Here is a 24,769-nt window from a genome sequence, read left to right as displayed (position 1 = left end):
ACTACCAACATGACGATGGTGGCGTGAGACGCGCGATGCAGTCGGCGAGGGAATCGGAGGGGGAGGGGGGGGGGCGATACCGGCTAGCGACTAGGGTTTGCCCCTCGTCGCTCATGGGAGGGGGGAGGGGTGTTCAGCCATGTGATAGTCCCGACGTATATCTAACAAACACCACTAATTTATGATACTTTCCACTACATGAGGTCTCCCATTCAAGACCACCCTCAGTTTTGCCAAGTTGATAGTTAATTCAGCCAGACATAAAAATGACTGCTTTGTATATGGCTAATATCCATTTTATGCTTTTCACATGATGTCAGGGATCACATCACGCGTGTAACACGTGCCGAGTAGTCTAACTGGGAAGACCCAACGCATCATCATCATCTAATAATTGGAAATTGCAGTCACTGTGTAAATAATGGACCGCGTCAATTAATTTTTTTTCTTGCGTGGGAGGATGCCGGCACCTGGTTTGGTGCTTCGCGTTGGCAGCCCATCCAACTGATCACACCAGCATAGCCAAAGCTGATATAGCTTAGCTGTGCTTGAGATGTGGTAAACAGAGAGCGCTTTTCCAAAATTTGTATTGTGAACCGTTTTACTTGGTAAAACTATGTCTAACAGAGGATACACTAATGTTTCACTAGAGTGGCACGCAGTAACATCGAGATAATGGGGGAGTAAATCATCAGCCCCCTACGTACAGCGCTCTCTCCTGCCTTTTTCCAAGTTGTGACTTCACCGTCGAGTGACCGGCCATATTTTGACTTTCAGGTTAACTTGTGGAGGAGGAGAACTAGGTGCTGATATGCTTGCCATTTTTTTACGTTTGCTCGACAGCCGACAAGGTAAATAAAACAAGCCAAACAAGCTTCCTCTGCACGAATTCCCTTGATCTGCAACAGCAGAGACTCTAGTAACCCGATCGATCGAGATAGTCTTAAATTTGATCGCTTTCGGTCTTGCATCTGCGAAGATCCCTGAAAAGAGCTGTGAAACGAACCCTGGTCGAACATCATGGACTGATGGAAGCACGGGACAGAGACCTGCACTCGGGTCGCTCGACGTGAACTTCTCTACTACTGCATACAGTGTCCGAGACGGTATCTGTCTTAATTGAGTGATCGTTGGGTTTCTTCAGATTAAATTTCTGTATGCCATCTTCAAGGATAGGACGCATTCGCCATGGACGCCCAGGAAGGATCATGCTTGGCTTCAGACCTGTCTACTGATGTATGGCCTGCCCGGACACATCTCCAGCCTCTTTTGGCCTGGGCTTCTCGTGTCAGGACAGGTAGGCATGGTGACATACTTGAGCTTTGGTCACTTCAGATGCGTCTCACTCACTCTGATCAACTCATGCTCTTCCACTTCCTTCTTTGAGATAAACTGTCAGTGTCGACAGAACTTTCCCTTTCAGAAGCTGAAGAAAATCCTTGTGATCAGCTCCCTTTGGCCTTGCGGTGCGAGGTCAGCTGACTGCAGATGACGGTTCTATCGAGTGAATTTTGAGCAGTGAATTCAGGCATGCATCAGCATCATCACATCTGATTACCGTGTCGGATGAAACAAAGATTGATCACCATGGGGCCTTGGAGGGTTGGATGATGAGTTGAATCAAGTTAATGTAGGCAGGTAGCTGACATGTTCGTTCCCTCGATCCTTCTTGGCCTCATCCAATCCATGAGCAACACCACCAAAACTGAAACAAATCACACTGAAAACGACGCCACGGCGAAATAAATACCGAATTAACCGGCAATGCACATGATGCAGAAAAACAATCCCTTTCCATCTTTTCTGATTTACTAGTTTCCAACTCGTCTTTACAGTAATATAATCGGATCAACAGGGCACCCAATGAATGCATCTTTTGTCAGTCGATCCAGATACAACCTCTTTATAAACAATACTACTACGCCTGATTCTAACACCATTTTGCGTGAAATGTGCGCCGTCAACTGTTAATATCAGTTCCCTGCATGTGTGATGAACCACGTAAAACAAAACAAATCTCGGTGTTTCTTCGCCTTTGGTGTTGTGGTTGCTTTTCTCGTGTCGTGGGCACCCGTGCTCCTTGATGTTTGAAAGGAGAAAAAAGTGTGCATTTTGTAGCACTCCTTTTCACACAGGTACATAGCCATTAGTAAGATAGATACCACAAATAATATGATTGACACCGATCTTGATCAGAAACGAAGAAGCAGAGGACGGTGCAGAGACAGTCAGATTGATGTTGTCTTCGTTTATTTGCAACAGATGATGCCTCCCTGCAAACAACACGTTTATGCCAAGCTATCAGTGTGTTGCTCTGCAAGAGTGAGACTTCAGCGTCACCATAATTACTGCTCTAATCATGCTTGGATGTCGTCAGGGTAGTGTAGCTGACATATCCACACTCTTTATTTAGTACTCCCTCCGTTCCATAATATAAGAACGTTTTTGACACTAGTGTAGTGTTAAAAACGTTCTTATATTTTAGGATAGAGGGAGTATGTTTTAGTCTAGCCACACTCTTTATTAATGATCATAAACAAGGTTCATGGGGATAAATTTATGTTCAGGGTATTAAGGAGCCACATATGACGTCCAACTGAAAATCCTAGAGCGTGCTTAGCGATACTATGTGCCTCAATATTGGTGCCACGTCCTTCGAAGATGAAGGAGCATCTCTCAAATTGCCTTGATGTTACTATAATCTCCTTGATAATGCTTGCATATTTGCCTCTCGTGCCTTCCTTCAAGTCATCTACCACATCCTTGCAATCCGATACTATGGTCACATGTGAGAGGGAGAGACTCAAGGCAAGAGATAGGGCTTGCCAAAGCTTCAAAAATTGCCGGGTCTAAGATCCCCGAATATTTGAAAGCCTGGATTTTTTTTTTTTTTGAGAAGAAGATTTGTTTTTATTTAGTAGAACCCTTTGTACACACACGTGCACGGCCCACCCGAATCTTTTTCTTTAGGCCCATCCGAATCAGACACCGTCTCGAACTCGTTTGGGTAAAAATAAAATCAGGCCCACTCCTCTTCTCGCCTCGTCCCGTCGTCTTACAGTTGGGATCGAGCCCAACTCGCTCAAAGCATAGGGTTTCGCCTGAACCGCCGTCGCCGTCGCCGTGGTCGTCGCCGCCATGTACAACGGCATCGGGCTGCAGACGGCGCGCGGGTCCGGCACGAATGGGCACGTCCAGACCAACAAGTTCTTCATCCAGCCCCGGACCGGCGGCCCGCCGCCCAAGGCGCCGCTCCACAGCCACGACGACGGCGCCGCCGGGACGCGGAAGCCGAACAAGGAGATCCTGGAGCACGACCGGAGGCGGCAGGTGGAGCTGCGGCTGGTCGAGCTGAGGGACACCCTCGAGGAGCAGGGCTACACGGAAGGCGAGATCGAGGAGCGCGTCGAGGAGGCGCGCAAGAAAGCCGAGCTGGAGGCTGCCCGCGGCGGCGCCGGGGGTGCAGCACCGCGTCCGGGCGAAGGGTATGGGTCCAAGAACCGCTCATATGTTTTTTTTTTCAATTCTGAGAAGGAGGCCAGTGACAGATATTTGGCAATGCGTTCATGTGCAAGTTTTCAATCTGATTTCTTCATTTGCTGTTGGAGGATATTCACATTGAAAGCATAATTGACTCCTGAATTTCGGTTCAGTATGACAACTTGTAGCTTATGCTGTTCCTAGTGAAGCATAATCTTGGTTTCCTGTACTGTTATTTTACAGTTCATGTGTGCAGTTGTATCTTCTGTTAGGTAGTTTGGCAATGCTTCCTGACAAGAAGGTAAACTCTTCTCAGGTTCATGGGTATGCAGAGCCACCATGTCGCAGCACGCAAGGAGAAGAAGCTCGAGGCGATGAGGGCTGCTCTTGGGCTAGATGCTGAGGTTGGACAGAAGAGGAACGCTCAAGTAGACAGTGGGGAGCTTGTACCTGGGAAGGATGGGTTCTGAAGAAGAATGTTGGACATCGATGTTCAGAGCAACAGGAGGGCTTTCAATTATGGTAACAGGCGTAGAGTAAGGGGAAAAAAGGGAATGGCAACAGCACAAGTTCTAAGAAGGGTAAGCATGGGTATGATTCAGAAGATGATTCTGAGACTGACCATGATGATGAGAAAAGGGGGAAAGAAACACCTGAAGAAATCCTTCTTAGATAGAGATGTTGATTCTGAGATTGTTCATAAGAAGGCAACTATGTAAGCTATGTATATCTAACCTGTGCTTTTAATTGTTGGAGATGAACCTTGCTAAAACTTGGCTTGATGCTTATTTCAGAAGGGAGATTCGATCATTTGCCCCGCATTATTTGGGCACTTGATCATTTGCCCCGCATTATTTGGGGACTTGATCATTTGCTTCCCTTTACTTAGGATTACATGATTAGCCCCCATTTTACTTGGATTTGTTGACCATTTGCCCTATTCCTCAATTTACTGATTACTTAATCTTTTATATTCCAGATACTCCCTTTAATTCAAATTAATTTTACAAAATTGTACTATGGCTGCGACAATTAATTTGGATTGGAGGGGGTAACATATGTGGCACCTTTTGCAATTCCTTGTATCCATTTGCTACAGATGATGAACAAATACCATGATATGATTGACAGCGACCAAGAGGACGGTGTGGATTGATGTTATCTTCATTTATATTTGTAACAGATGATGCCTCCCTGCAATCAGCACGTTTATGCAAGCTATGGGCGTGTTGCTCTGAAAGACTAAAACTTCAGCGTCACCGTAATTACTGCTCTAATAATGCTTGGTTGTCATCAGCCTAGTCTAGGGACCAATCAGTGTATCCCAATTACTGGTGTATCTCTTATCAGCTACCAAAATGATATAAACCATATATATACTCCTATCTTTCAGAAAACAAGCACAGATGCATTACTGTGTACATATGAATTCCGTAATCAGGATTTCACATGCCAACAAAGAGGCTTCCAGATATCTACTAGTAGTACTAAGTGTTGAAGCTGCCAAAGTGTGTGATTCTTCTCAGTTATTTTGCTCAAATCGGCACTCTGAATGTTCATGTTCAAAGTGTTGGTTTTACAAGGCTGCTTCGGCAGAAGCCAAATTGCAGAAATAAACAGAAAATGAATCTTCCATTTGTAAGGCTGATTCATTGTTGATACAAAGATCAGATAACATTAAAGAGGGGCCATGTCCGCGGAACAACCCAAATGACTACAGAAAGAACTTTGTTCAATAGACGGGAAAGAAAAGAGAATATTACATGCGATCCTGAAAATATCAACAGAAAATTCAGAACTCAAGTCCGTTCTCTCTAGCAGCATCGGCTAGAGCTTTGATGCGGCCATGGTAGAGGAAACCCCCTCGGTCAAACACCACTTTGGTGATTCCTTTCTCCAAGCAGGACTTGGCAATCACTTCACCAATCTTTTGTGCCACTTCCTGGAAACCAAGCACCGCAACATTGAACTCTCGTCAGAAACTAAGCATAAGCCTTTCATTAAGAAACAACTACATATGCAAGTTTTTTTTAATCTTTGTCTATATTGCAACAGACCAGTAAAAACAACTGTCCAGAAAGCATCATGGGCCTTTACTGGCTTGTAGAGCATAGATGTTATGAGTACAACCCACAAAAACATGTGTATCATCGGAAAGCTAGATGTCTAAAATCATCAAAAGCAACCACACAGGTTATAATCATCTTTTATTTTCTGAGTGCAGAGCACGGATTTCCATGAGTATTCTTCGGAGATACATCAGTACAATGTTCCCTTGGATTATCAGAGTTTCAATAGTCTACCTAGAAGCTACTGCCCTGCCAATATGGCTCCAATCATCTCACCTAGTGTAGGCTTCGACTCGGTGAATCAAAGAACTAATAATGGTCATTTGATTGACTGAAAAATATCGCAATGCCAGCAATTGAACAATCATGAATCATCTATGGCAAACGTCTATTTATGAACTATGAGTCTTATTGCTCAAATATAAATAGGGAAACAGAGAGAAAGGTGCTTTATTGTTCCACCTCTCAAAATCTCTATTCGTTCAATTAAACCTGGGTTTGGTCAATTTTTGGATGAAACTTTTATTAGATTCATGGTGATAAGTCTATGATAAACAAAAATGATATAGGAGAGTATAATAGAGAGCCAGTTTGACTGCAAGTCCTAACTGAAACTAATTTCTTTTCCAAAGGTGCTGCCAGTTAAAATGGTATACAATACTGTATACGCAAGCGAGCATAGGATCACAAAACTAGTTGATAAATGTGCATTATTCTAGGACCATATTAGCTTAATACGGAGTATGAAACAAAAAGGTATGGATAACTAAAAATAATAAAACTTACAGTTGTTGGCCCAGCAGAGTACTCAAGCTCCTTTGAAAGAGCTTTGTGCATTGTTGAGGCTGAAGCCAGAGTGCACGACTTTGTATCGTCGATCACCTGAGCATACAAATGCTTGTTTGAGCGGAAAACGCTGAGTCTTGGCCTCTCCGTGGTGCCGCTAACCTGAAAGGAATTATGTACAATGACACAAAGGCCTGATTCCATTGGCAAAAACATAAGCATATACAATGTAAATGCACATAGCACCATTCGTCACCCTCTGAAACTGTTTTTGTCTTGGTTTCTATCCTAAATTCAAGTGCATGCCCTTTTGTGTTTCTACAACACTTGGTTTCTGTGCCTAGCTTGCATTTCCTGCAAGAATGTAAGATATAACTTAACCCGCTCCTGTCCACCATGGCAACCCCCTGATTCTGCCTGTATCCAGTGGCAGTCATTGGTTGAAACACTTGTATGTAAAACTAACTACGGGAGGCAGTGCGTCAACAGGAGCTCAAGCGCCCAACCAGACAGCTTGTAGGCATTCGAACATCCAAATGTAAGCTACAGCCGCAACAAACTAAGGACATTTCGTCAAACGCTTTAACGGCATGGCATTGCCCTATGAATTCCATAGAGAGAGAGAGAGAACGCGCGCGCTTCCAGCGAAACCATTGACCGCGCATTGGAAGAGAGACTTGAAAATACTGGATGCCAATCTTCTTCCCGGAGGTTCACTAGTACTAGTACCTTCTTGCGGAGGCGGTCGTGGCGGGCGATGCGGTCGGCATTGGGCGTGGACACCTTGGCTTTGGCGAGGACGACCAGGGCGGCCCGCCGCGCCGGCGAGTGCGAGGGCGCGGAGGCGCACGGGAGGTGGACGCCGCGGCTGCCCGACACGAAGGCCGGGAAGGAGTGGGTGGCGCCGGCGAGCGCCGGCGAGGCTAGCATGGCTCACTTGCGCGCTCTGCGCTGCTGGTCGCTGGGGTTCGCCGTCTCACGCGCCTAATGGCTCGCCTTATCCTATCCACCCTCTCGCGTTTCTTTAAGCTGCTCTGCGCTGCTGTCTGCTGGACCGAATTACAGAAACAACCTCATACTTTGGTCATTTTTCTAGTATCGTCTCATAGAACAAAAAGAAAAGCAAAATACACATAGTATGACAAGGCGTCTTAGGGCATCTCCAGCCGTTGGCCCCCCAGGGGGCGTCTAAAAGCGCCGCCTGGGGTGAGCCGGCGCAAAAAATGGCCCTGGGGGCGAGTCGGTCCCCAGCCGTCGGGCCCCAGGGCCGCCCCCAGGCGCGTATTAAAAAAAAAGGGCTAAATTTCGGCTAAACATGGCAAATTTCGGCGAAATTCGCGCATTTTCAGTACATTAACCTAATCTAAAAAAGAAAGGGGCTGAAGTCGTCGCCGCCATCGTCGTCGTCGGCCTTCTCCTCCTTGACGCGGGCGCCCCTGCTGGACCCGGCGTCGCCATGGCGGACTGGCGGCGGCGCGTCGTCGTCGTCGTCGTCGCTGTCGCATAGGACGACGACCCCGTCTTCATCGCGGCCGCGTCAGCGCTCCTCGAAGCGGCGCAGGGCGGCGCGCTGGTGCTCCTTCACCTTCTCCTGGCGCGCCTTCTCCATCGCAATGGAGTCCTGGCGCGCCCATTCTAGGGCCGCGTCGTCGTCGTCGAACTCCGCCTTCACCGGCGCCAGCCCCGGCTCCGTCTTCACCGGCGCCAGCCTCGGCTCCGTCTTCGGCTTGACGAAGCGCGGAGGAGCCGACGAGGAGGAGGCGCGCCGGCCGCCCTCGTTGATGACGATGCCGGCGCTGCGAGTGCGCCGGCCTAGCGGCGACTCCGCCGCGGGCTCGGCCTTGACGCCGAGCAGGGTCGGAGTGCCGGAGGAGTGCGATGAGGATCGGGAGAAGGAAGAGGAGGAGGAGGACCCGAACCTCCTTGGCGCCCATGGCCCGACGCGTCGGTGCTGCGCCGAGGGTACGCCAACGGCGGGTCGTTGCCGCCCTCGAGGTACGTGAACACGCCCTCGAGTGTGCGGCCGGGGACGCCCCACCAGAGGTGGCGCCCCTCGCTGTTCTGCCGGCCGCCGACCACCGGCGCGCCGTTGGTGGACGCCAATCGCTGCTGTTGGCGGCGCTTGAAATACGCCGCCCAGGCCGCGTGGTTGTCGGCGGCGTACTGGGGGAGGGAGAGTTGGGCGTCGGTGAGGGATGCGCGCACGATCTCGACCTCCTCGGCGAAGTACTTCGGCTTCGCCACGGCGTCGGGCAACGGGGGAATGGGCACTCCCCCGGCGCTGAGTCTCCACCCCGTTGGCCCGGCGCGCATGTCCGGCGGCACCGGGATGTTCGCCTGGAACAGGAGCCAGGACTCCTGTTCGCGGAGCGAACGGCGGCCGAAGCCGTTGGCCGCCGCCTCGTCTCCGGGGAAGCGTTCTGCCATGGCGACGACGGGGCTGGGCGGGCTCGGAAGAGGTAGAGGGAGGGGCTGGGCGGTGGCGCTCGGGAGAGGCAGGGAGAGGGAGGGGCTGGACGGCGGCGAGGGGCGGGGCTGGTATGGGCACAGGCGAGTGGAGGCCGCCGGCTTTTATAGCCGGGCCGCGCCCGTGTGTACGCGTGCGAGGGAGGGAAGGCGTCGGTGCGCCGTCCCGTGAAGCGCCGCCCATGAGGAATCTATGGCAAGGCTGACCGGCGGCAGCCTTGCCATTGATTCCCCGCGGGAACCGAGGCCGTTGGGGGAAGACGAGGCGCCGAGTCGCTGACGCGGCTGGCCCGCGTCTTTTTCACGCCAAAACAGCTCGCCCCGGTGCCCCCGGGCGCCCCCCAGCGCGCCGGGTTCGGGCTGAGTCCGCCGGCGCTGTTTTCGGCCCAAGCCGGCGAAAATCGGGCTCCGGGGGCGCGACTGGGCCGTTTTTTCGGCGCCGGCACGAAAAAATCGCCTGGGGAGGCCTTCCTGGGGGCGCGGCTGGAGATGCCCTTATGTCTTCATCAATCTTCAAGCTCCACAACTTCATTTCCCCGCCACACATGCCTTCCGTCCGTCCGCGCGTGACGGTGCTTCTCGCTGCTTCTGGAGACTGCGTGGCGACTGAGTGCGCGTCCTCGTCGGCAACCCTTCCCACACAATCCCCATCCGGTTTCCACGAAACAAACACAAAATCGCCCTGATTCTCCTTCCCACCATCTCGTGCATAGATTCCAGTCCTCCTCCGGCAAGTGTGAGAGCCCATCCAGATTTGATTTAGAACAACCTGGTGAGGAATAGAGAGGATTTTGGGAGCAGGTTGTGGTGTGTGGCGGTGACAGATTTGGAGCGTGAAGGGGGCTACAGTGGAGCGGCTGACCTAACATCTATCAGCTGCAATGGGGGACCTCACGACCGCATACCTTGAAGGAGTGGAGGGCAAACTCAAGAACTTGCAGCTCTTCGAAGCGGAAACGAAGGGGATCGGGATTGGTAGGAAGCAAGCATGCTCCTCATAGGTGAGCAAGCTTCAAGCAGTAGGCAAGCTTATTGTAGAGAGACTACTAGGGTTGAACATGTGGGAAGAACTCTTGGGGAGTCTGCAGCCCATTGTGGGGTGGATTGTGAAGATTTGGGCAGGACTAGATTTCTATTTATCTTCCAACAAAAGGTTGATAAAGAAAAGGCAATAGATGTCGTGCCATGGAGATTTAGCAATGACCTATTGGTGATGGAAGATTTTGTGCTAATTCGAACCATAGATGAATATGAATTCAAGACCATACATATCTAGGTTAGAGCTTACGGCATCCCAAATGGGTGAGCAAAGAGATGAGAGACTTAGTAGGAGAACAAATTGGAGAAATTATTGTTGTAGACCCAGACGTTAATGGTGATTCAATGGGGGCATTTATGCGGATCAAAGTGAGATTAGATATCATTGTACCAATTATGAGATTTATAACAACCTTCATTGAGGATGAGGCAGAACAAGAGCGGGAAGATGAAATGGTTTCGGGGGGACGATGAATCAAAAGAAATAAGAAAAAGGAAGAAAGAAAGGCAGGAAAAGATTGTCTCCTTCACATATGAGTATCTTCCCGTCTTCCGCTATAGTTCTGGAATTATTTGACATACTGAAAAGTCATGTACAACTAGATCTAGAAGAACAAGGTCTAGACAATTTGGACCATGGCAACATGCAAATCTGTACGACGGGAGCTCAAGCAAAGAAATAAGTAGGGGTTCAAATGATAAATGCAAATTGTGGCCAATCAATAGTGCAGGTACAAGGGGAGAAAATAGGGAAGCAATGGGACGTCCTGGCGAAGAAATATACCAAGCAGAGACGATGAGGGAGGACCAAGAAGGAGTGATGGGAATGAAGTGAAAGTCCTCTCAAACTAAACAGTGCGAGGATCAGGTAGTAGGGGAGGCAAAAAATCTGGATCTCGGCAGAATAGTGATACAAGACCCCACTGGGAAGGTACAAAAAACTAAAGAGAATCAAGTAAGGCTGAAGATAAGAATGACACTATCACAAAAGCAAAACATGGTTTTCAATGGCCAATAAAGGTTATATTGGAGCAGAACAGAGAAGAGGCCCAAACCAAAGAAGGAAATACATTTATGGAGTTAAGAAAAGGCATAAAAAGGGGTACCTTCAAGCGAATCGAGAGGAAGAAAAGAAACCAGCAAAACCAATTAAGTACAATAGGACAGAAGAACATAAATTATGATGGAAACTGATGAAGATACAGAACTAGCAAAGAAACCAACGATGGAAGTAGAGGAGGTTGAAGAAAAGGAGGAGAACAACTCTGAACCTGTGAACGCTAGGCTGCAGGGACTGCCTGGCGAGCCAAAATGAGAATTTTAGTATGGATTTGCTAGGGATTGGGGAATGGCCCGGCAGTGAGAGGACTTCTGGATCTCCAAAAGCAGGTGGACCTTGACATCCTCTTCTTATATGAGACCAAACTGGAGAAGAGGAGCATGGAAAAGTTTAAGTGGATGCTATGGTTGGGGAACATGATGGTGAGAGATTACGAGGGGAAGAGTGGAGGATTGGCATTTTTATGAAAAAAAGGTGTAAATTTGGAGCTGCTCAACTATTCCAAGTACCATTTGATGCCCGACTACCACGTCACCCAAGATGCATCAGAGGCCACCAAATTCATCGTTTGGAATTTCATCCGGGGCGATGAGTGACTGCCATCGACAAGTGTGGACTACACGCCTGGGCTTTGGTTCACCACACTGGGGAAAAGCTAGCTTCTTAAATACTCAAATGCACATGTGCGTAATTTATATCCTATATACGTGACATTAGTGGCCTCTCTATCCTGCAGATTCGATCGGGGGAAGGGAGGAAGGGGGCCATGCCCCCCCACCACTTCCATGGTTGGTGATAGCACCCCACCCATAGTAACAATTAGTTCTTTTGCGGTACCAACTTTACCATCTGAAGCTTCATCCAAGTTGACATGGCTGCCAATAATAAGTCTCATCTACATTTTGTCCTTTGATACACCATGCGTGGGAAAACTAACTAGCTAGATTTTCTAGTTACGCTTTGCACGTTTGATGTGTGTATTTTCTTTTAAGGTATTCTTGTTCATAGTTTCGTAACATCTCTCACAAATATAGATACACATAAAAATGAGTGTATATAGACATGTGAATGTCCCCTTTCTGTAATTAGGAATACTTCACAAAAAGTCATCTACTTTCATGTTTATAACCATCAGGTTAGTTGTAATTACAAAAGAAAACAACACGATACTATGTCGTTTGATCCTCTTTTCTAAAAAATCTCGTTTGAGGCATTTCATTACTACCGCATTTTATGGTATGTGAGCTGATTGAGATGTTGAACAGTTATGTCCTATATCATTGCTAAATAAATACCATTACACACATTGTAGAGTATATTTTGTATTATATTATTTGGTGATGTCAATATTTTCTCTATAAACTTGTAAAACCTTAAGAAGTATAGGTGGGCTCTCACCAGTGACGGGCAGAAGATGGAGACCCCCACTGGTAGTCTGGCCAGATACCAGTGGTGTGCGAGAAAACATACCCAACAGTGGTGTCAGCTTGCCGTGGTAGGAGGCAAAACATGCCCAACACTGATAATATTGTCTCAGGTTACCCGTGGGCCAAATTTACAAGTGGCGAGCACTTTGTCATGACCGCCACTAGTAATATGGGTCTGATTTTGCCTTGGTTAGCCGTGAGGCATAACTTATTAGTGATGGTCTCCTAGTCCTAGCTCAACCCGTCGCTGGTATAATATTTAGGCATTTTTTACTGGTTTTGTGTATTTTTTGGTTTTAGTGTTTTATGATTTTATGGTATTGTATGGAAAATACTTTGAACTTTGTATGTTTCATTATCTTAGGCATTTTATAAATATTGTTTATTTCATTGATAAAATTCAACATTGAAATGCAATCATTCTACATTTAAGAATTGCAAATGGTGGAAGAAAGAACATAACTAATGTTAATCAACATATATATTGGTCTTATGAAATAAATGTTTGGTTCTTTCAGCCATGCATATGTGAAAATTTAGTCACAAACTTAATTATATGTAATTGACCTTTTGAATTTTCAAAAAATTAAATATTGTCTGGGAACTATATAACTTTGCATTGTGTCATTATATGATCAATTATGAGCCCAGCCTCTCAGAAGTGCTCATATGGGTAAGTAGTGCGTGCGTGCATTTATAGAGGTGAGTGTGCGTGCGTGTTTATGAAAGTTTGCGGTTGTATTGTGTTTCTAAAAAAACACCATATATATTACGAGGTCGTTTCTAGTTTCTACAATTCCATTATGCAGTGGTATTACATAAAAAGTCACATACTTATATTTTCTTGCCAAAATCACACAATAGACCCATAAATGGTGAAAACATAGTATGCATTTGGTTTGTTTTAACCAACTTTATCGGTTTTTCAAACACCATAGCATCCTATTGTTCTAGAATGCCCGAAGCAGGGAGTGAAATAAATGAAATACAACATTAAGTCTCAAGAGCGAACAATCCACCGATTACACCTTACAAAAGTTGTCACTCCTCATCATTCCATCTGGCTAACCACCGAACAAAGACATTCTCTTTTTAAGTCACAGAACAAAATTGGCCCTCCTTTCAAATAAGTATAAGGACATCTTCAACACTATCTTTTAAAATGGACGAGTATTTAACCAAAAACTACCACAATTGACGGAAACGTGACGAAAAACTACCACTTTACGTTTTTGTGCGAAAAACTACCAAATTTGGACTAAACCGTGGCAAAAAACTACCAACTCGGGAAATCGCTCGCTTCGCCCGTGCTAACCCCGATTCTGACCGGTTGGACCCGCGAATCAGTAGCCACGCTGGCGAACGGACGGCCGCCGCGCGTTGACGGCCGTCAACGGCCCGTCCGCTGTCGGAACGGTGCCTGTCGGTGGGCCAATAAGTGAGAGCGAGCTCAGCCGCTCATTCTCCTCCTCCTCGCTCGCTCTCACTCGTCCTCACTCCATCCTCTCCCTCTCCCTCTCACTGGTGCTCTGACCTAGGTCAGCCTATCGCCGTCGCCGCCGCGGCCATTGCTGCCGGTAGAAGGTGAGGTTGCCATCCTGGTATGACGAGGACAGCTCGGACGAGGACATCAACATGGTTTCATTGGATCAACAGCTATTTGTAAGTGCATAATGGTGGAACAGAGTTAGGGTTAGGGTTAGTTCATCCAAATTGGAGATTCCAATTTGCTTTTGGTTTGATTCGAAGTTTCTTTTGCAGGAAACCCCTGACACTGTGGTGGAACCATCTTTCTGTGGTTCTTACACTGAATCTGAGCCGACGTGCATGATGCATCATCAGAGGCCGAAGAAGATGGTGGCTTTTGAAGGTTCTTTGACTGGCAGGCGTTTCCTGGGTTGTCCTATGCAACAGGTATTAAATCTTGAACGCTAACTTGTTTTGCTGGTGGAGATGTGTGATGTGTTTTGCTGCTGGAGATGTGAGATGTGTGGTGCAGCATGTGGTGCAGAGATGTGTGCTGCAGCATGTGGAAGCTATATATGAAAGTAGATCTTTAGTTAACTGAATTCAATACATGACTGAACCTGATAACACCTACAAGCAGATATCTTTAGTGTATTATGAACCTGAGAATATAGTTGTTAACTGAAAAAGAACAGAGTAGGTGTTAACTGAAAAAGAATAGAGTAGGTGTTAACTGAAAAAGAACAAAGTTAAATGAATTTATATCTACTGCTAAATGTAGTTGTTAACTGAATTTATCTCTAATGCTAAATGTAGCTGTTAACTGAATTTATCTCTGATGCTAAGTCAGGTGCATATTGATGTAAACAAAGGGTTTCAGTTAAATGAAATGACTTTATGACTTTAGTTTTCTGTACTAAGTTTGTTACTAAGTGCTTTGTGCTTAATTATAAATAATTGCTTCTGTAGGATGAAGGTTTGAACTGTGGGGTTGTGGAGTGGGTGGATGGTCCTTGGCCAGAGATTCTACAAAGGTGCCTAACCAGGATTTGGGACATGTATCATGAGCAGAACTTGGGTAGGGTGAATGACAAACAAGCCCATGAGAAAGAGGTGGCCAAGCTACAGAAGGAAATTGATTTCCTGTCAAACAACTACAGCCAGTTGGTGGAAGATGTATCCAACCTATTTGACTATCAAGATGGCAAGATGTCTCATGACATGGACTATACCAGTCAGGCAATCAATGAACTAGCTGAGAAGAAGAAACAACTTGAGGATCAGGCAAAGATTGAGTTAAGTATGGAAAAGCTGAAGCTTGCCAAGGAGCAAAGGTGCATTCTTCAAAGCCAAGCAGAGATCATTCAGAACATGAGGAAGGCCATGAAGGAAGTGGAGGGGGACAGGGACCTACTTAAGCAAGAGAAGAAGAAGTTAGAGTATCTGATTGCTGATCTGCTCAATGCTGGGCATGCCAGCAAAGCTAAGCTGGAGAGGATCAAGGCAATTATGAATGAGTGAAGTGGTTGGTTTGTGGGTTAAATAATTAGTAGGCCTATATATATAGCTGGCCTTGGAATGTTATGAGGGAGGGAGGTATTGCTATGGTTTAAGAACTACTTGGTTTTATCTATGATGTAATGACTATTATGTTAAGACCTACTATGCTAAGTACTCATGCTAAGTTAAGTAAGTAAGAATGTTTTATCTATGATGAGGTTGTTTTACTCTGCTTATATCATGTGTGGATAACTGACAGTAGTGACATAGTTGGAAGTAGCAAGTAACATATATAGCAATTAGCTTAGATTGTCTGACAAATAACTTAACATATGTAGCAAGTAGGAAGTAACATATATAGATAGTCTGACATAGATAGATAGTACTGCCATTCATAGTCTGACATAGATAGCAACTACTAGTAGATAGTGCCTGACATAAAGATGAACTACTAGTAGATAGTGCCTAACGAAACTGAACCTAGGAACTTACTGCACTTAAGAAAGTTCAGGACTGACGAAACTGAATATTAGTGCGGCAGTTCACTCCTCCTTCTTCAGCATCTTCAGGCGGTGCGAGCGGCGCACCGCAGTCACGGCCGCCCTCTTCTTCTTGCCCGGCGCCGGCTCCAGCACATCATCCTCACCGCCATCTTGTTCTTGCTTCACGACGACGCCGTCTGGGAGATCGGCCACCTCTGGCAGCGCATCCACGTGGATTGGGCGGTTCCTATCCCCCTCCACGGCGTCGAGGACGGGAGCCAGCATCTGCAGTTCAGGCTCGTCGTCGGAGAGGACGACTACCTCATCCACCTCGTCGTCAGAGGGCTCGTCACTGGACTCGTCGTTAGTGGACTCGTCGTCAGAAGACTCGCCCTCAGAGTTGTCAGAGGGCCCAAGGACCCATGGATTGCGCCACTCCCAGTAGGCATTGTTGATTAGGGCTGGGACAGCGAGTGACGTCGTCCGCGGCGGTCGGCGGCGTGGTGGATGAGCGGTACATCCACCATCTGGCGCGCTGCCTGGGGTCGGGGGAGCGCTGCACCTCGCGCATCGCCCAGAGCAGAATGGTCGGCGTCGGGATGGTGCGGCCGGCAGGGAAGGCGCGCTGCTTTTCAGCAGCCGTCATCACCTTCACGAGGCCGCGGGCGTGGTTCCTGAGCATCGTGACACTGGGGAACCAGCGCGCGATCTCCCTGTACTGCGCCCGGATCTCCTTGTTGTTGCCGGCGAGAGCTTCGATGGCAAGCTGCCATTCCATGGCGACGGCGGTGGCGGTGGTTGTCGGTGGTGATTTCGACAGGAGAGAGGGGGAAGTGGAGTGGGCGGTGCGAGCGACGAGTGGCGAGTGAGCAGAGGGCGTGGTGGGTGGACACGCAATAAAGTCGTAGAATCCGAAATGACTGGTTTTAATCAACGCACGCTCACCACGCTGCCGGCTGCTACGCACGCTGAAAAGAGGACGTGGCTAACAACATATAATAAGTTTGGCCGATGCTAGTCAAACAAATCACCAGCACTAGCCCATTGGTATTGAACGCATAGTTACAACCAACTGGTCCTGGGTTCGAGCCCCAGGCCAGACTTTTTTTGTGCAGATTTTTTTTCGTATAATGAATTTGGCAATAAGTTCTGTACTGTAGAAATGGCAAAGTAAAACAAAAAACAAATCAAAACAAATCAGTAGCACTTAGCCCATTTGTATTGAGCACAAATAAGTACCATACATTCAACATTGTCCACAAGTTCACATGTCACATTGTCCAGAAATTAGTAGCACAACACACATTTAGTAGCAGAACACAAACTTAGTAGCAGAACACAAATAAGTAACATACACTCAATAGTTTCCACTAGCATTGAAATAGGATGCAAACTTGCTAGGAGGTTTCCTCTTCCTCTTGCCTGCCAATATCCCTGGTTCTCCAGTGGATGTTCTTGGTGCATTGAATGTTCTTGTAGATGCTGATCCTCTTGTTCTTGCAGCTCTTGTTGATGCAGATCCTGTTGTAGGTGCCGGTGAAGACCTGGCTGCTCCTGCTGAAACTGTTGATGTTGAACCTCTCTTATTTGCTGCTGTTTTTCTGTTCCTCATTGCTTTAGTAGGTGGAGCAGATGATGCTGGCATCTGTGTAGTTTGGTGTTGAGGTGGTGGTTGTGGAGGTGGATGTGTAGCACTAGAGGAACCCCTAAAAATTTCTCTATTCTCCTGCATGACAAAATTAAATCAGTTAGTAAATATACCAGAACTAAAATAATTAAACAAAGAATGCATCATTTTTGAATGACCTGGTGTAAGTTCTTTCTCATCTCAAGACTAGGTTTTAGAGCTTTCCCACAATTAGTATATCTGTGGCCTTGTAGACCATAATTGCTGCATGTAATTGTTCCCATCCTGCTTGTGTCCTTTGGAGCAGGCACCTCAAACTGCCCCTTTCTCCTAGCTGTTTGTTTTTTGCCTGCTTTTTCTTTGAACACTGGGGGCTCAATATCAGGAGTATGGGTGTCAGGCCAAAATTCAGGACCAGGGACATGGTACACTATGTCTTTGTATGCTTCAATATATAGTGCTTTTTTGAAAAATTCATGCACATAGTCCTCTGGGTGCATGTGAATCTTGCTCATTGCTGCTATTGCATGACTGCATGTCACACCTGTCATGTCCCACCTCCTGCAGTCACATGATTGAGTAGCTAGGTTCACACAGTACTGATTTTCCTTACTATTAACTTGCCAAATGTCAGGACCTGCCTTATATGCATCACAAAATTTGGCATACTTCTTATTCTCCTCTAATTTCTCTGAATAGTTGGGTGTGATCATCCACCTGCTGTTCTCTGTCTTTTCCCTAGTCTTCTGCCTTTTGATCATCTGCTTAGTCCTAATTCCTTCAAACATAGTCCTAATTAGTTTGGCCCTAACATCAAGGATCATTTTGTTGAAAACCTCACTAAGGTTGTTCACAACAAGATCAGTTTTGCAATTGTAATCCATTGCAGACCTACACCAAGTCTCCTTTGGAATTTTTTAAGCCACTTCCAGGCATCCTCACACTCTGCTTTAAGCTCTGCCATTGCCAATTCATGGCCATGTTTGGTGAATGAGTAGCTAGCCTGATCTACTAGCTTCTTTAGTTCTGCTCCTCTGAAACCAGCTGACTGAAAATTTGCATATATGTGCCTGAGGCAGTATCTCTGAGGGGAATCAGGGAACACCTCATTTATAGCCTTAAGAAGACCCTGATTGTAAATTTATAACCATGGTCATGAACAAAAGGAAATAAAGCTACTAATAACAATATATATCTGAACTAGTGGCTAAGATAGGGTGCATACCTTTTGCCTGTCAGAAATAATGGTGTAGGTTCCAAATTTGCTACCACTTCCAATGCAACATCTTAGTTGGGTTAGGAACCATGTCCAACTATCTGAATCTTCCTTATCAACCACACCAAAGGCTATGGGGTAGATGTTGTTATTGCCATCTCTTCCTGTGGCTGCAAGTATTTGCTGTCCAGTGGTTAGCTTGATGAAGCAACCATCAAGCCCTGCATCCATACCCAAATTAGCTACCATATATTTACAACAAGATATTTTGAACAAATTGCAGTTATAGATTTACCTATAAAGGGCCTGCAACCATTAAGAAATCCTTGCTTTGATGCATGCAAGCAGTAGAACATGTACTTAAATCTAGGTGTTGGGGTAGGGTTTTCTGGGTCCTCAAATGTTGTAACTACACACCTGCTACCAGGGTTTGTGTCGAGAATTGCTTGTAGGTAGTCCCTCAGTCTATAGTAATGCTCCTTCTGGTCACCTTGCACAACCTTAATAGCCTTCCTCCTTGCCCTATAGGCCACACTCTTTGATACATCAACTGAAAACTTGACTTTGCTATTTTTAATAAGTGAATCCACAGGTGCTCTAGGATCTGCTCTAAGAGAAGGTTCAACTGCTTTGGAAAGCCACTTAGTAGTAACCTTTGTGTTCTCTGCTGATGCTGGACAATTGTGCTCCATGTTACACTTCTTAATGCAAAATGTTCTTTCATGAGCTATCCTAGAGGCACACATGTAAAATTCACATCCATGCTCTCTTTGTGAACACCAAACAATAATTCTTGTTGGAGTGTTCCTGTGGTAGTGAGAAGACCTCAAAGTCCTTATATGAAAATCTCTTAATGCTTCCCTGAACTGGTAAACACTATCAAAACACAAGTTCTTGCACAAGAGTAAATGTGAATTGGGAATTGAGGGGTCAAAATATAGCCTTTCCTTCATCTTTTTCTTAATACTCTTTGTGTTTGGCTTCTTCATGAGGTATGGTAGTTCAACATCATATTCTTCTTCCTCATCACTTATGCCTGCATCACCAGCAAAACAAAACTCATCTGCTTCAGGAAACCAATCTTCAAAACGTTTTTTTCTAGCTCTTTGTGACATCTGCTAGTTGGACCAGGATTCTTCACATGTTTGACAATAGCAGTAGTTTCCAATGTTGTATCCTCTTCAGAGGCACACACTATTTCCATTGGTTGAACAGCTTCAGCACTCCCATCTGACTGAACTGAATCCTCAGAACAAAATTCAGACACTTCAGTGTCTCCTTCAAAGTGGTTCAAATCTGCCTCTCTTTGAATCCTGCTCCTCTCAAGCTGAGCATTTCTATCATCTATCTGTTTCTGAAGCTCAGATTGCTCCACAACCTTTTTCACACAGCAACTCTCTTGAGTGTTAATGTAATTCTCATTAGCCTGTGTACTAATTCCAGGTTCAACATTTCTCACAACCCTTATGTTCACTAGCTTGACATGATGAAAAAAGTCCAACATTTCATGAACACTACCTTCATTACCTAAATACTTTACTCTTTTAGATCCAATTTCCTCCTCCTTCACATAGTACATGTAATCACTGTCCCCATACCCTTCACTAGCAATGAGTGATTGTAGAGTAAGCAAAGAAATATCTGACTCAAATATACACCTTTTCAAAGGGTTTCTTCCTTCTAAATGAAACCATATCTCCCACTTCTGGTCAGCCAAACTGCACAAATAAGTGCTCATGAATTGAATTGAAATTGACTGAGCTATACAGCTTACTGAGTCCAGTTTACTACACATGTCCAACTAACAGAAACATTGGTGATGATACTTGCATACCTGCAACCCATTGGCGATGACTGGGAGAGCGGTGCCTCCGGCTGCTGCGAGCCGGCCTGCGTCGAGAAACTGGTGCTCCCCAACCAATTATCGACTCAGCCGCTGGCCATCGGTGGGGGCGCGGGCGAGGCAGCAGCGTCCAAACTTGTCTCACCTCCGCCAGCGTCGCCTCCGCCAGCGCCGCCTACGCCAGCGCCGTCGCCTACGCCAGCGCCGCCACCCTCCGGAATCAACGAGGACATGGCGGCAGAATCCTAGTTCAGAGAGAGGGAAAGGAGGGAGAGAGTGAATCGAGAGGGGAACGGATCAGATCTTGACCCGCACCGCACCGACAGGCGCCGTTCCGACAGCGGATGGGCCGTTAACGGCCGTCAACGCGCGGCGGCCGTCCGTTCGCCAGCGTGGCGACTGATTCGCGGGCCCAACCGGTCAGAATCGGGGTTAGCGCGGGCGAAGCGAGCGATTTCCCGAGTTGGTAGTTTTTTGCCACGGTTTAGTTCAAATTTGATAGTTTTTCGCACAAAAACGTAAAGTGGTAGTTTTTCGTCACGTTTCCGTCAATTGTGGTAGTTCTTGGTTAAATATTCAAAATGGACGCACTATCCGTCCGTTGGTCGTGTCCGGATGCGTTTGCAGTCGATACAAGAGCCGGCTATCCAACTCTATACGAGTCTAACAACAATAACCTTCCGCCAAATACCTAACATTGCACCAGTGCCTTCCGCCGAATACCTAACATTGTCACAAGTGCCTTCGGCAAAGATGTGTGTATGTATTAGTTTTTTTTTATCGCTCCGAGTAGTGTGAGCACTTGAAAAAAAACATAAGAGTGTGTAGCACTTGAAGAATAAAAATAAAACAATAGTGCTTCTGCCAAATTCTAGGAGCGTTCCGCCTTAAAAAAAACTAGTGCCTTCCGCCATTTGAGTGTTCTGTCATTTTTATTTTTTTTCCATAAAAATTGTCAAATCTATGAACATGGGATCTAGTATTGAAAATCTCAGCGCTAGAAATCTAATGATGAAAAAAAAACAACCTCACGTGTTGTGATAAATGATGCAGTGTGTCACTTATCGGCAGTGGCGAAATGAAAGTAACGCTTGCAAAGAGTGCTTCTTAATTAGTATTTTGATTCTTCAAAATCAAGGCCAGTGAACTTCGGATGAAAGCTTGTGACATCCCCTCCATTTTCATTTCGACGCCGTCGTATGTGAGGTGGCTGTACGGTTACGGCTCGTCGCGCTTGTGACATCCCCCTGTTTTCGTCGTATATATGTTCGTGTCGCGCATGCAGTGCAGCGCACGCGCAGGTAGCGTCCAACGCTGCCGATAACAATGACCTGCGGCTCTACGAGAGACCGACCGACGGACATGACGATGGTTCGAGAGGTTGACGAGAAAAGGAGCCGCACGCATACGCACCAGCCTGCACGCATGCACGGACGCACTGACTCGCAGGCGCGTGCATGGCAGACACGCAGCACTCGGCAACGACGATGTGTACGCAAGCTACGTGCCTGGACAGCTCAAACTTATCCATGCATGCTAGCAAGCGGGTATAAAATGACATGCTGTCCGCTGAGGCTTATCACACCTTCAGCTTTCCAGATAAAAGATCGAGTTTGCTGCTAGGTCGATATGGGCTCTCTCATGGCTGGATGGAGCTCACACGCGCTCGATGACGATCTCAAAGGTACGTCCGCCATGTACAGCCATCCACCATCCGTAGTGCATGCAGCTTCACGTTGCAAGATTCATAATTAGACTTGTACTATAATGATATCTATCATTCTATCTGTGCAGCTCGTTTCATGAGAAATCGTTCGCTGACCAAGGAGGAGGTGGAGGCCTTCTGGAGGCAGCACAAGAAGCCGGCGCCGGAGGACAACGTCGACGGCGGCGAGACCGTCGTCGCCTCCTCTCCCCGCGTACGTAACCGGTTTTTGTAAATGATGCAAGCATCGGGCTCCTTAACTAGTCTGGTAAATTACTTATATTTTTGTCCTCTGCTTGCATGTGTTGATTAATTAGCAGGGGAGGTCGACTCTGTCTCATGTCCGTTCGTCGCCGCCGGCGTTGACCAGTACCAGTAGCGTGGATGGTGACGGCGAGGCTGCCGCTAGCCCCAGCGCGAGCCGCGATTGGTACGTATAGCTTACCTAGCATCAGGTTTTTGAGTTCATACATGAACATATTCACAGCATGCATGGATCCATGTGTACATGCATGTATCGATCACGTACGGCTGGTTGTGTGCATGCATGCAGGTGGACGAGGAGCAGCTGGGCGTTCCTCAACGAGCCGCCGCCGCAGCAGCGCCGCGAGGGAGCAGGCGTTGGGCAAGGCGCCGCCGCCGCCGTCTGATCATCATCTCTTTAATTACTTTTTTTTGCATGGTATCTCTTTAATTACTTTGCTAAGCTAGCTTTGTACTATCCCTGTAAATACGTTATACGTACGTACGTACCAGCCGTGTGTAGCTAATGTTTGATACCTTTTGTATTGTCGCTCATGTAACCTTGGAGATATGCTATGTGTACGTGTCACGATCTATATTGGCATCTCAGATAGTACAAAATACAAAATTTTGGGACTAAAATTTTGAGCAATTTTTTTGCACACACCTCTACTAATGTCTTTCCAGGGAGAAAATGTGCAGGATGTTAGAGAACTTGTTGATGTTTATCCAAAACAATTCAGATTTTTTTTATTTTTCTTCTTCGAAATTTGTTGTGTTCATGCGGGTGCATTTGAGCTTGAGATTATAAAAACACTTAATGTTTGATCCCTATACTATGTGGCATGCCACCTTTTGTATTGTCGCTCATGTAACCTTGGAGATATGCTGTGTGTACATGTCACTATCTATATTGGCATCTCAGATAGTACAAAAAACAAAAAATGGGACGACAAAAAGACCTCTACGAGGCTGTGACGGTCGAGATCGGTTGTCGCATGTTGCCAGGCTCCTTCTCTAGGGGCGCCATCATCCTTGGCTGGAAGACCTGGCAGCTATGTGGAATGTTGTCGAGGATGTCCCGCGGCAAAGAGCAGGTCGGTGAGGCGGAGCCGTGATTGGCTCACATTGCTTTTAAGGAAAAGGGACTTTATAAATAAAGCCACCAGGCATAGTAACAGAGCAACCACCAAGCCAATAAGTATCACAACAACAGCTAATAAGGTTCGCATACATGGCTACCTAGCCAATCATGACACGCAAGCCAGCTCTCAGAAACCAGAAGGAAGGGAAATTAAGGCACCACCCGAAAATCGTCGCAACAGGGATGAAGTTGTAGACCGAATCTTGGATACTATAGCGTCAAAAGCCTCGTGGTCCGCCTTCTTAATCAATAATCTTCACTGCTGCAGAAAGGCACCAGATTTAAATAAGCAGCTCACTGGGTTCGTCGGAAAGGTATGTTCAATAGTAAGCTTGTTTCTAGTGTTCCAAAGAAGAAAGACATACCTCCAACTCTTCATGATGATAGAAGCCCTTAGTTGGAGTAATGTGTTGAGGGGTAGTGTGTTTGGACCCTCATCTTCTATTTTGGATATCTTTATGAATGGTGTAAGACTTGGATGATGGTACTTCATGGAACTTGTTTACCTAGAAGGTTCGATCCGGTTTTGTTTCAGTTTTATATTTTGTATTTACCATTTTTTTCTTTCTTTTTATTAATTTTTTTAGATTTTTAAAATGTTTGTGTTTTGAAAATGCTCTAAAATTTTAAATATATTCGCATCTAAGAAATGTTCACAGTTTGAAATTAGGTTCGGAAATGGTTAGCCTTATGTAAAATATGTCAATAAATGTTGGGGTTTATTTTTTACAATTTAAAAATAATGCTTGCAAATTTGAAAGAAAAACATTCAGAATTTTGAAAAAGTTAAAAATAATGTTGTGGAAAATTTTCCTCAGTTTTGCAAAAATTGTTTGCATTTTATAAAATATGTTCATTTTTTGTAAAAGTGTTCATTTAAAAAAATATTGTTTTCTTGTACCCTAAAATTATAAACTAAAAAAGCAAAGAAAGAACCAAAAACCCAGCAGGAGCGATGGCTAAGCGAGTTTGCTGGGAAAGTTTCTTGTGTACCGGTACTTGTGGTGCTACCGGTGCACCGGATGCCCGTAGCATACTAAAAAAGTTTCATTTTTTTTTGGAAAAAATAACACATTCACACAAAATGAGTCTATGTTGTCGCCAAATTTCAACTCAAAATTTGAAATATTGCTTGAGGTACAAAAATCACAAAATCGACATCGAATAGTACAGAACAGAAGTTGGGCTTTACATTTGGCCCATTATCACAGTGATG

At 46.1% G+C, this 24,769-nt stretch overlaps 3 protein-coding genes across 4 annotated transcripts; 2 read left to right on the top strand and 1 right to left on the bottom strand.

Moving 5' to 3' along the window:
• Window positions 1-3,033: 3,033 nt before the first annotated feature.
• Window positions 3,034-4,290, top strand: LOC123114076 (pre-mRNA-splicing factor CWC21). The gene is made up of 2 exons (XM_044535439.1): window positions 3,034-3,485; window positions 3,797-4,290. The coding sequence occupies exons 1-2, from the start codon at window positions 3,139-3,141 to the stop codon at window positions 3,948-3,950; spliced, it is 501 nt and encodes a 166-aa protein (XP_044391374.1). The 5' UTR covers window positions 3,034-3,138; the 3' UTR covers window positions 3,951-4,290.
• Window positions 4,291-5,093: 803 nt separating this feature from the next.
• On the bottom strand, window positions 5,094-7,366 carry LOC123114075 (50S ribosomal protein L18, chloroplastic). The gene is made up of 3 exons (XM_044535438.1): window positions 7,065-7,366; window positions 6,336-6,497; window positions 5,094-5,422 (listed from the first exon to the last, which is right to left on the bottom strand). The coding sequence occupies exons 1-3, from the start codon at window positions 7,263-7,265 to the stop codon at window positions 5,273-5,275; spliced, it is 513 nt and encodes a 170-aa protein (XP_044391373.1). The 5' UTR covers window positions 7,266-7,366; the 3' UTR covers window positions 5,094-5,272.
• A 14,676-nt stretch (window positions 7,367-22,042) lies between these two features.
• LOC123117549 (uncharacterized) lies at window positions 22,043-23,051 on the top strand. 2 transcript variants are annotated; one of them, XM_044538281.1, is made up of 4 exons: window positions 22,043-22,145; window positions 22,256-22,380; window positions 22,484-22,596; window positions 22,720-23,051. In XM_044538281.1, the coding sequence occupies exons 1-4, from the start codon at window positions 22,091-22,093 to the stop codon at window positions 22,814-22,816; spliced, it is 390 nt and encodes a 129-aa protein (XP_044394216.1). In that variant the 5' UTR covers window positions 22,043-22,090; the 3' UTR covers window positions 22,817-23,051. The 2 variants fall into 2 exon arrangements, with proteins under 2 accessions (XP_044394216.1, XP_044394217.1); XM_044538282.1 differs by having other exon boundaries at window positions 22,052-22,145; window positions 22,487-22,596.
• Window positions 23,052-24,769: the final 1,718 nt, after the last annotated feature.

Source organism: Triticum aestivum, chromosome 5B (genome assembly GCF_018294505.1).
Source record: "Triticum aestivum cultivar Chinese Spring chromosome 5B, IWGSC CS RefSeq v2.1, whole genome shotgun sequence".
In the NCBI taxonomy this organism is placed as follows: domain Eukaryota; kingdom Viridiplantae; phylum Streptophyta; class Magnoliopsida; order Poales; family Poaceae; genus Triticum; species Triticum aestivum.
Note: the sequence above shows the minus strand (reverse complement) of the source record. Positions and strands in the feature narration are given on the sequence as shown.